This window comes from Populus euphratica, unplaced genomic scaffold (genome assembly GCF_000495115.2).
Source record: "Populus euphratica unplaced genomic scaffold, PopEup_1.0 scaffold28.1, whole genome shotgun sequence".
In the NCBI taxonomy this organism is placed as follows: Eukaryota; Viridiplantae; Streptophyta; class Magnoliopsida; order Malpighiales; family Salicaceae; genus Populus; species Populus euphratica.
The window spans coordinates 1,703,071-1,713,932 of NW_011499862.1; the positions used below are offsets into that span (position 1 = coordinate 1,703,071).

At 36.0% G+C, this 10,862-nt stretch overlaps 3 protein-coding genes across 3 annotated transcripts; 1 reads left to right on the top strand and 2 right to left on the bottom strand.

The window, feature by feature from the left end:
• Positions 1-251: 251 nt before the first annotated feature.
• PGN (Tetratricopeptide repeat (TPR)-like superfamily protein) lies at positions 252-3,645 on the bottom strand. The gene is made up of 2 exons (XM_011025509.1): positions 2,580-3,645; positions 252-2,399 (listed from the first exon to the last, which is right to left on the bottom strand). The coding sequence occupies exons 1-2, from the start codon at positions 3,198-3,200 to the stop codon at positions 1,188-1,190; spliced, it is 1,833 nt and encodes a 610-aa protein (XP_011023811.1). The 5' UTR covers positions 3,201-3,645; the 3' UTR covers positions 252-1,187.
• A 449-nt stretch (positions 3,646-4,094) lies between these two features.
• On the bottom strand, positions 4,095-5,847 carry LOC105125253 (alkaline/neutral invertase CINV1). The gene is made up of 3 exons (XM_011025619.1): positions 5,318-5,847; positions 5,162-5,210; positions 4,095-4,746 (listed from the first exon to the last, which is right to left on the bottom strand). Exons 1-3 carry the CDS (start codon positions 5,845-5,847, stop codon positions 4,420-4,422), a joined length of 906 nt encoding a protein of 301 aa, XP_011023921.1. The 3' UTR covers positions 4,095-4,419.
• Positions 5,848-7,837: 1,990 nt separating this feature from the next.
• LOC105125178 (uncharacterized) lies at positions 7,838-8,726 on the top strand. Its single transcript, XM_011025508.1, has 2 exons — positions 7,838-8,432; positions 8,477-8,726. The coding sequence occupies exon 1, from the start codon at positions 7,922-7,924 to the stop codon at positions 8,408-8,410; it is 489 nt and encodes a 162-aa protein (XP_011023810.1). The 5' UTR covers positions 7,838-7,921; the 3' UTR covers positions 8,411-8,432; positions 8,477-8,726.
• The last annotated feature ends 2,136 nt before the right edge of the window (positions 8,727-10,862 follow it).

Consider the following 10,862-nt stretch of genomic DNA (forward strand, 5'->3'; position numbering starts at 1 on the left):
TTCTTTTCTCTCATGGTTAATTACTTCATCCTCAAACCTCCTTTGTCCCGCATCAAATACATGACGCATATTGAGGAAATGACCTTTCTACCTTTTTGAGTTTGCACCATCAAATTGTAACCCGTGATTTCATCACACTTTTTGACTCACCAATTCCCTGCCCTCCTTGCTGCAAAAGCTGCCTGAAAGGGGGGAAAATAACAAGAAAAAATACTAATTCAAGCTTCAAGTCCAGCAGGAACACAAGCTAGTTCTAGTAAAAGAATAATTTAGAGAATGGTTAGATTACAAAAGAAAATATGAAGAGAAGGCCCTCGTCCCAAGTTTTCCTACATGATTGAAGAAAGGCTGGTGCGGATGACTTACAAAGAGACTATATCAGAAACTGGATTCAAAGCTTCTCAGTTTATCTTAGTGAAACTATTAACACTACAGCTGACTATGCGCTCTTTATCATGGTATCCTTCTAGCTAGACACTTGGTTGCAGGTGCTTGGAGGCTGAACCAGGCTCCTTTGAGATCGTTAGATGCATCTCTAGTGGTGCTGACCATTGTCATCCCCCATTTTAAATCTCATGCATGACATTATCTCTATACTGCAAATGTGCAGTGAAGACTGGATCCTTCATGATTCAGGAAATAGACAAAAATATGTGTTGGCTACTTTTGCTCAAATTGGCTGAAAGAACCTGGATGTTCAGCGCAAGTGTGGAAGTTTCCGCTGCTTGGTTTGTGAGTTCCTCATCAAGCTGATTACATATAAAGAATTACACAGAGCACAAGATTACTCAAGTTCCTTTGAAATTTTGGTTTGAGATGGTAGTGTGTGGATTTCTGCATTCAAACAGTACAGGAAAAGTTAAGTACAAAAAATAAGGGGTCACAAATTTCAGCTAGCTCCAATTTGATTCAGCTTAAATTATTACCACTGATGATAGATAAGAATGAATTTATCAAATGTACAAAAATTAGCATGCACCTGTGTTGTTTGATGCCTGCAATATGTAGGGGTATGGGCCATTTATTATTTCAAATTCAACAGATGAACTTCCCAAGAAAGATTGAAATTTACTTAATCCATCACATTTTCCTTCTTCCAATTTTCTCCAACTTGGGGTCATGTTTATCAAACAGTTGAGTTTTCATAGGCCTCAAATTTTCCTTTTTCATCTTTTCTCAACTTCTAATCAAGTGCCATCTTCTTGGTCATGTATTAGGCAATCAACTTCAGGCACATAGCCAGCCTCTTTCATATGCTGTACAGGTAATTCCAGAACTTCATAAACCCACTCTTTATGAGAACCCATCTTATTTCCAACAACAAAACTGTAAACCTGGTTTCGTACCTCAATCCAGCTCCTCCCAGCCACTTTTCTACACCCTGCTCTCTTCATCAACTTTCTCATTCTTGCAGCTTCTCCCCATTTGCCTTCTGCAGCATAAATATTTGACAGCATCACATAGGTCTCTACCATGTTTGGTCTCAAAGCCAATGCCTTCTTAGCTGCCAATTTCCCCAACCTTGAAAAGTTATGTGCCTTGCAAGCACCAAGAAGTGCACCCCAAACAGACTCATCAGCCATAAATGGCATGCTTCGTATTAGTTGATAGGCCTCCTCCACTCTCCCTGGTCTCCCTAGCAAATCTACAACACAGCCATAAATCTCCTGATTTGGCTTGATGTGATAATCATTTATCATACAGTTGATGTATCTCAAGCCTTGATCAACTAGTCCAGCATGACTGCACGCACTTAGAACTGCCATAAACACTACCTGATCAGGTCTGATGCCTGACTTGACCATCTCATCAAACAACTCAACAACCTTTTCACCGTATCCATGAGCCCCATATCCAATCATCATAGAAGTCCAAGAGACCAAATTTCTACAAGGCATTTCACTAAATATTTTGTGTGAATCAAATATATTACCACACTTTGCATACATATCAATCAAGGCATTAGCCAATTCCAGGTTTCTGTCAAGCCCTCTGCGAAAAATTCCTCCATGAACTTGCTGTCCACAACACAAAGCTGCTACATTCGCGCACGTTGCTATTAGACTGGTAAAAGTGAAGCAATTTGGAGTAAAACCTTCTGACTCCATTTGTGAAAATATAAATAGAGGCTCAATGGAATCCGATCTTTCATACCCTGCTATTAATGTATTCCATGTGATCAAATCTTTTTCAGTCATATCATTGAAATACTTGTTTGCCTCAGATAAACATCCACACCTACAATACATATCAAGTATAGAATTCATGACAGGAAGATCGGATTCAAACCCATGTTTGATCACCGCTGTGTGTATTTGCCTGCCAAAATTCTGTGAGCCAATTGAGGCACATGCCCTAACAGCTATCGAAATGCTATGTGGGTTCATTGCTACTCCGTCCTGTTTGTCATAAAAGCAACAAAGTCACGCATTACTACAATATTCATAGCATCATGAAAATTAAAACCACTTAACAAGCTAAGGCCACTGTGTGCTATAATGGTTAAAGTACTGCTTTTGACATGTTAAGTCCGTTACATGATTGAGTTTATTCCTAAGGTTGTTTGTTCATCCACTTACCAGTAGCATTTCCCGGAACATTTGAAGTGCGCGATTGCCATTGCCTCTGTGAGTGTAACCAGCAATCAAGGTAGTCCAAGACACAACATTCTTCTCTTTAATATCGTGAAAAACAACACAAGCATCCCTCATTCCTACACCACAAGAAGCATACATATCCATGAGAGCATTATCCACATAAATAAAACCCTCCATAAACCTTCTTTTAATAGCCAATCCATGGACCAAACTCCCACAAAAAACACGCTTCATGCCTTTGCAAGCCTTTAGAACGCTTGATATTGTGAACGCATTTGGTGGGTCATTTCCTTTCTTTACCATATCGACAAAAACACTCCATGCTTGAGTGTATTCATTGCAATGCGTGTACCCTGAAATCATCGTCGTCCATGCAACAACATCTCTCTCAGGCATTTCATCAAACAAGTTGCGTGCTTGACTAGTTAGGCCTCTTTCAAAATATGATTTCAAGAGGTCTGTAGCTAAAATGGAGGTACCCTTTGCATTAAAAGGTGTACCTGATTTCTGGGTCGGGGTGTTTTGGGTCCACTGTAGGTAGTTTTTCAACATGGGTGGGAAAGGATGGAAGTTATTGGCGGAGAGCAGTCTTTTTGTGCTCATGTCTAGTGTACATTGTCATCGTCTGTACTTTTGGTTCATAGTCTAAACTTCAAGCATTCTATAGTGTTGAGAGGGTATGGAGTATGTTGGTGTCTGCTTCGAGATCACACAGACAAGAAGTCTGATGTAACTGAATCTGGCATTTGTCCCAGTTCCACAAGAAGATGATTACTATAGGCTCCTTTTGTTGGGCCCAAAAGACGACGACTTGACGTAAAGTCTTTGCTGCAAATGGTCATGACTATGAAGCCGTCGTTCAACACCTTCAAAGACTCTATTTTTAGCCACGAAAGAACTGGAATTTCAAAGAAAAATTTTGAAGATCATATTGTTTATTGTACAAGGCTAAATGCAAGACAATTATTCAACATCATTTGTCGAAGGGCTGGCCTTACAATTAAGGGTGTGTTTTTCCTGTTTTCTTAATAAAGTCCTCACAAATTCTCTCGTTCTTATTGAATGTACTCCAGAGATACGCTTAAGGGTGTGTTTTTCCTGTTTTCTTAAGAAAATCCTCACGAATTCTCTAATGTACTCCAGAGATGCACAAACCACCTTGTGACAAATACCATCTTGCTGTAAGAATTTTAATCGAAAAAATATTTTTGAGAAAAACATAAAATAAATACTTTTTTAAAACAATTTAAAAATAAATTTATATCTTTACAGACAAGGAAAAACATTTCCTGTCTTTGTTATCAATCCAGACGCTACATGTCACTTGACCATCTATTATGCCACGAGCATTTGAACCCTACTAGTCACCTGGGTTATATAGTCACGGCTCACAACTATAGAACTCTCTCTTTATAAAAGAATGCAAACCCAATATGTGATTATCAGCAAATATGCACTGTATAGCCCACTAAACAAGAAAATAAAATATAGGTGAAGTAATTCCAAGAAAATCCTAGCTTGATAAATTAGAAATGTGTTTATCAAGAACAAAGTAATAATATACAAACTGAATATGACAAGGGGAAGAACCATAAAAGCTTTCGTCCCACAGGTCATTGAAAACACAACACCGATCAACTTAGCTAATTAGTCGGCTAATTAACGTTTTATTAAACAGGATCTATGGTCTAGTTGTGTGAAGATGCTGCTCCTGGTATACCTTTGTATCTTTTGTGGTTGTAAATCAATGTTTTTATCAGTCTATAGTAGTGACATAACTGTACAGTAACAGAAATTCTGCCTTTAAAAGAATGGCATCATTCTAGACAAGAATCTGTGACCTGGCGGCGACTCGAGAACACCTCTTCCGGCCACTTGTGTTAAGCCCACAAACACAGAACTCAAGAAGATCGTAATCCTCATCCCAGAACAACATGGATGCCTTCTCTGGATTCTCCAAGAGAACTTTCGATGTTAGGAAACCTGCAACCGTCCATGTTTGATAAAGTCGGGATTGCTTTCCAATAAACTTCCCACTTCGGGTATCATAATACTCTGGCCAATGGTCAACTTGAAGTCTCTTTTCGGCCAAAGCAATAGCCTTCTGAGCTAGTTCCATTCTACCCATCTTCATGCATGCCAATGTGAACTGAAAGCAAAACGGAAAGTATTCAGAGGGCAGAGATCAATCAAGAGATTCCAGGACAAAAGAAACAGCCATCACATGAAAAGTCCAAAAACAAAAATAATTCGTCTTTGGACCACCAACACTGATTTTATTTCCGAAAAATGGCAGCACTTTGGAACACTGATTTTATTTCCGAAAAATGGCAACAATTTGGATTTCTTTTCTTTCTTTTTTTTTTTTTGATGGGGGTTCCCATGACTCTTTTCTCATTAGCATGACTGACCAGAAACCTTTAGACACTAGATTCCATTTTAACCCACAAAACTACAGAAGGTTTACTGAGTATGAATCAGCATTGCATGCTCGTCTGCTGGTTCCAAATCAAATTTGTTAAGCCTTAGCAAAACATACATATAGCAAATGAAGTCAAATGTACCTGCCACAGAAGTGTTGGCCATGACCCACCATTATGATATGACCAAGGGCTGCAATGTACAATCAAATAGAGAAATTCTATAGTTAATAAAAATTCTAAATTGAACAATGCATGCACATGCACAAAGAGTTTTAAGTCAAAATTATAGACACTCACGTGTTCTTTGGGTCACTGCCGGTGATTATACGCCAATCCTCAGACTCCAGAGCAGGGTAACATATCTTAAGAGGCATATTTCCCACTAGATCATCCCATTTGGATTCAATCAGATTTAGAATAGCTTCATTTTGTTTTGGGGTACCCAAAGATGAGACAACAGACCAAAGATTTCCAAGAGTGAAAAATCTAAAATCCATGTGAGCTGGCTGCAGATTGCCAATCAGATATCCACCTTCCTCAGGTATCCAATCCATGAGCCACGATGGAATTTGTTCAGGATAAATATTAAATTTGTTGGTGGCTTCTGTAGAATACTCTTCTGTTTTATACCGGTATATCTCATTGATCTTTCTCATATCTACCCAATAGTATTCTCTAATGTGGAATGACAGTGCACTGAGTCTGTTGTTGATAGCCCTCACCAAATTCTTTGATCCATCATTTACAACTAGCATCTCACGGGAAGACCGTAGAGCAGAGTAAAACAAGGCCTGCAGAAAGAGACTTGTGGTTGTAAGGTAAACCATAGATGAAGGGTGACACTGGACGGTGGCGAACTAATCTAAACTACGTTGTTTCGGATTGGTTAAGCATTCATTCCAGTTTGGTAATAAAATGAAAACCTTCCATCATCTAGGGAACATGTTGGGTGGGGGAACCCAGATGATGCAGCTGGATTGTTGGTATTGTGAAGAAACCTGCTTTTAATTTACATATCTAATAATAGCCGATTTTGGAGATGATTTTTTTTGAAAAATGTTTTTTACTTAAAAATATATTAAAATAATATTTTTATTTTTTTAATTTTTAACATTAATACATCAAAATAATAACAAAATATCAATTTCGGTGTCCTACTGATGTTACCTTTCTTCAATGCTGGTCTGCATCTGGTGCTTACAACATCCAAATTAATTTTGGTTAACAGGGTCACGGTTGGTTTAGTTAGAATCGATTTAATAGGTTAGGTCAAAATTCCGACAGAAAACTAATGCCAGACTGCTATAGTTGAAACCGTCGGTCAATTTAATGGACTGGACAAGTTAGGATCAATCTCATTCTAGTTTCTCAACCACATGATTTATTCACGAAGGCATTGTTGTGCGAGTCTCGTTCATCTGTTCACAGTGTCGTCATATTAAATAATACTCTAAAAAATAATACTTTAAAAAACGTGAGAAAAACATGTAGCTGTCCCCCTATCTGTATTTATATATTATAATTACAATAATAATAATATAACTTATACATTACTTAATTATACTTGTCATAATAAAATAATAATAACATATACTAAAATACTCTAAGCTATAGTTTTTTTTCGTTTTGTTTTTTATGCCTTTATAGGTTTTTTTTGTTTAACATTTTTTTAATTTAGTTTGTTAATTTTAAATTTATTTTTTAATTATCAAATTTTCATAACACAAATCCCGAGTTTGACAGGTTAATTTGATATGACGAGTTAATCCTGATTTTTGTTTTTTTATTTTTTTTAATTAATTTTTTTTATTTAATTTGGTTTGTTAATGTTAAATTTCTTTCTATTTAATTATCAGACTTTCATGATACGTATTCTAGGTTTGATAGGTTAATTTGATTTGATGGTTTAACTCAGTTAACCTATTAATTTTTTTTTATTTAGTTGTCAAACTTTCATCACGTGAATTCCAAGTTTGACCGGTTAATTTAATTTAAAAAGTTAATTCAGTTAATTCAGATTTTTCAGCTAAATCCACATTCAAGATTATTGGGTTTAGTGATACAATTAAATCCACTTAAACTTAAATTATACAAGTTTAATATTATTATTAATATTATAAATATTACTTTTAAATCAGGTAACGAGTGAAACACAAAGATTCTTGGATATAGTCTCACTCAAAAATCTAATTCTTTTAAAATTTTTATGTATATATAAAAAAATAAATAGTGATATTACCCCAATGATATAACTAGATAAGAACATACGGTGTAATGATGAAAAAATCATCATACGAATCCAGTTCATCATGTTCACGCATACAAAGTGTTTGACCCCAAGATGATTTTGCGATGGATTTCACAGTTTATATGACTGGAATCACAACGTTGTCTTCAAATCATGTTTAGTTTGGTAATTCACGTGTTCTTGCCCTTGATTGATCTCAAACATTTACATCTTTTAAGCATTTTTCTACCAAGAAAATATAAATTTACAGACAATGATGCTTCAAGTGTATAGGTGACAATTCAAGGCTTTCTTTGCTCAAAACGTTTTTAGTTTTTTTTTTTTTTTTTTTTTGTTTTTTTTTTTTTTTTTTTTTTTTTTTCTTTTTTCCTAAATTACAATTTTGATGGGTTTGGATTTGACCCAAGAAACACATGACCATAGAAAGTTGCTGCTAAACAAAACAGGAACCATTGACTTGAAAATGACTCGTAGATAACATTTATAGGCCACAAGCAAAATGGTGTTTCGGCAAATTTGTATGCACACAAGGGTAGATGTTAAACTTGGGTGCTATATCAAGGCAACAACTTTCCACCCTTTACTGCACACATCTCTCACAGGGTAATCTCCTAAAGAAGTTAAAAAAACTTTAAACAAGTTTTCTGAGGAAAATGTCTCTTGTCACAGAAGAGATCAAATCCAAAGCTGAGGTCTACTATGGAGATGAAATGGGAAAAGAGAAATCGCAGGAGCTGCTTAGGGAAGTAGGCTTGCCAAATGGTCTTCTGCCTCTGCATGACATTATAGAGTGTGGGATTGTGAGGGAGACAGGTTTTGTGTGGCTCAAGCAAAAGAAGAGCATAAACCATAAGTTTGAGAAGATTGGCAAGCTTGTTTCCTATGCAACTGAAGTCACAGCTTATGTTGAGCCCAAAAAGATCAAGAAACTGACTGGTGTTAAGACCAAAGAGCTCTTGGTTTGGATCACACTTTGTGATATCTCTTTGGATGATCCACCAACTGGAAAGATAACTTTCAAGACTCCTACTGGGCTCTTCAGGACATTCCCTGTATCAGCTTTTGAGGTTGAAGAAAAAGGTAAAGGAGCAGCTAAGGGAGCCATGGAAGTTAATGGAGCTGTGGACGTGAAGGAAGCCTAATAAGCTTCTCAGTTTTCAGTGACACGTATTATCACCTCCTGCTAGCAATTTCAATGTATTATCACCTAAGTGGCCTAGATCTGCTGTCTTACTATCAATTTCAATGTATTATCACCTCCTGCTAGTGTTTACTAGTAATAAAGTACATTATAGTGTCATTTCTCAATCATGTTGTCGACAAGATCACAGCACGGACACTGGTATGGTCTAAATGCATGCTGCTTTCTTAGCTTAAAATGATGAGAAAAGATGAAATGAATCAAATTATGTTTCCAATTTAACCTTTAATGAATCCCAGGTTTATGATTTGTATCAATTGTGAGTCTCATCTCAGAATTCTGAACGGATGATAATTATGAAATTTTCCCTTGGAATGTTTAGCAGGGGAAAAGTTGAAAAGGGCAGTTGGAAATTTAATGGAGATTATGTCATTTTGCCTAAATTTTGGTCCAAGCATCGAAGCTCATTTTTGCCTTTTTTCATTGTCTATTTTGGTTCAGCACGGAACCTAGCTATGATTCCATAAACCTTCCTCTATAGATCCATGGAACAAAAATTGCCTATTTTTTTATCTATAAGCTTTGATTCCATTGAATTTCATCAACACATTACCTATTGTGGCTGGACATTATTAGTGTAGACTCTAATCTGCGTACTGCATAAATCTATTTCGCAGCATTCACTTTCATAACAGTAAACATATAAAAGCTCCGAAGTCCTGTCCTTGGCCAAGGACTATAAAAAACCTAGAGTCAAAAAAGGAGGGAACAATTGATGTTGGTGGTCCATTTAAGATAACAAATGCAAAACCAATATTAAAGAATCACATGCATGCACCGGTTACAGAAAACTCCCGGGAGCTAATAATGCCATAAGCAAACGAAAGCAAACGAGTGCGGAGAAGCAATGGAGGGTTCAGCTCTATATGTAGAAAGAAACCACCCATCGTTATGAAAAGCATCAACTTCTTCACTAAACTTAAAATCCCTCTTCTTCTCTCTTGGTGCTATTGGCCTTATTTGGAACTCATTAACGGTTTCTTCCAAGGGTTTTGTCCCTTCTTCATCTTCAAACAGTTTTTCATAGCGGACTGTGAATTCTGGGGTTCTTGTTGCCTTCACCACTGTTCCTATGTAGAATGAGCCTCTAAACCCTGCCTCGTCCGACATGATTTCTACTTTTGAGCCTGGTTTGAAATTTGGGTCTTGATTGGATTTTGATTTTGGCGCCATTTTTGGTGGTCTGCTAGGGTTAGGGTTTGTTCAGGATTTGATTTTCTGAGATAGATTTTGGCGCGCTAGGGAGAGGGGATGGAAGGGGAAGGAAATGAACCTGTTGTGGATGAGGGAAAGAAACAAGTTTGGGGGTGGAAAATATAAAAACGTGTCTAAACGTTGAAACATTTGGGAAACTTTTGGAAAGTGATGAAAGTATAGTTCCAGTTGTATAATATAGGATTTTTATTTCTTTTATTTTTGAGAATATATTATAAATTATGGTATAAATTGATTTTTGAAATATTTTTTATTTGAAAATATATTAAAATAATATATTTTTTATTTTTAAAAATTTATTTTAATTTATAAAACCAATCTAAATATATAAAAATGATAGTTTTAGTTTTAGTTTTTTTAAAAAAATATAATTTGATCACAATGTTAAATAAAACTATATAATTAAGAAATCCACGTACACAATGCACTATGATTGAAGGGATTGACTCTTGAACAATCAACTTAAATTATAATTATTTAAAAAATACGTAAATTAATATTGTTTTAGGTACTGTTTAAAAATATATATATAAATTCAAAGTCAAATTTATCTTAATCAATATTAACTTCTAAAATTATAATTATATGTAAAAGTGTATATTATGTAATTTATCCTCGTAGATGAAATCAAACCAAATAAAACACGAGTGGAGAACATTACCTGCAATTGAAAGGAGTGAAGCAACTCTTCTCACCTCTAACAAGCAGGTAAGAGCTCAAGGAACAAAACCACAAATAAACGCATAAGCATGGCAGCTTATCTCTTGGGTTGCTGCAGCCAGAGTCACCAAGAGTCTCCAACATCAGACAGCATCACTCCACAACTTTCATCATCATCAACAAGAACTCTTAGGAAAATTAAACTAAATGAATACTTGCTATTTATTACACGACCACAACAATTAAGGTTACTAGTATAATTCTAATTTCAATGGTGGTGGTTATCTGGAAATGAAAAAAAAAGGTGCTGTTTTATTCATTCACATCGATAAAACAATTTTCTTAGAGACTGCTGGTTTTAACAAACAGCAAGTAGAACAACTTTATAAGGATTCAGAAGGTCCCAGCATGCAGCAGCTGTACAACATGTACTACACTGGCCCGCGCATCCATCCCTCCCTGAAAGCAAACTGTTCAGAACTCGCAGCCAACGAAGGGTGCAATGGGGCATCACTTCA

What these genes read in the sequence shown, in the direction of transcription:
- PGN (XM_011025509.1), bottom strand. Translation starts at nt 3,200, where the DNA reads ATGAGCACAAAAAGACTGCTCTCCGCCAATAACTTCCATCCTTTCCCA. An exon ending in TGTTCCGGGAAATGCTACTG is followed by an intron (nt 2,400 to 2,579) that starts GTAAGTGGATGA and finishes TATGACAAACAG; the next exon opens with GACGGAGTAGCAATGAACCC.
- LOC105125253 (XM_011025619.1), bottom strand. Translation starts at nt 5,847, where the DNA reads ATGGTTTACCTTACAACCACAAGTCTCTTTCTGCAGGCCTTGTTTTAC. An exon ending in GGCAGTGACCCAAAGAACAC is followed by an intron (nt 5,211 to 5,317) that starts GTGAGTGTCTAT and finishes TGTACATTGCAG; the next exon opens with CCCTTGGTCATATCATAATG. An exon ending in GGCCAACACTTCTGTGGCAG is followed by an intron (nt 4,747 to 5,161) that starts GTACATTTGACT and finishes TTTTGCTTTCAG; the next exon opens with TTCACATTGGCATGCATGAA.
- LOC105125178 (XM_011025508.1), top strand. Translation starts at nt 7,922, where the DNA reads ATGTCTCTTGTCACAGAAGAGATCAAATCCAAAGCTGAGGTCTACTAT.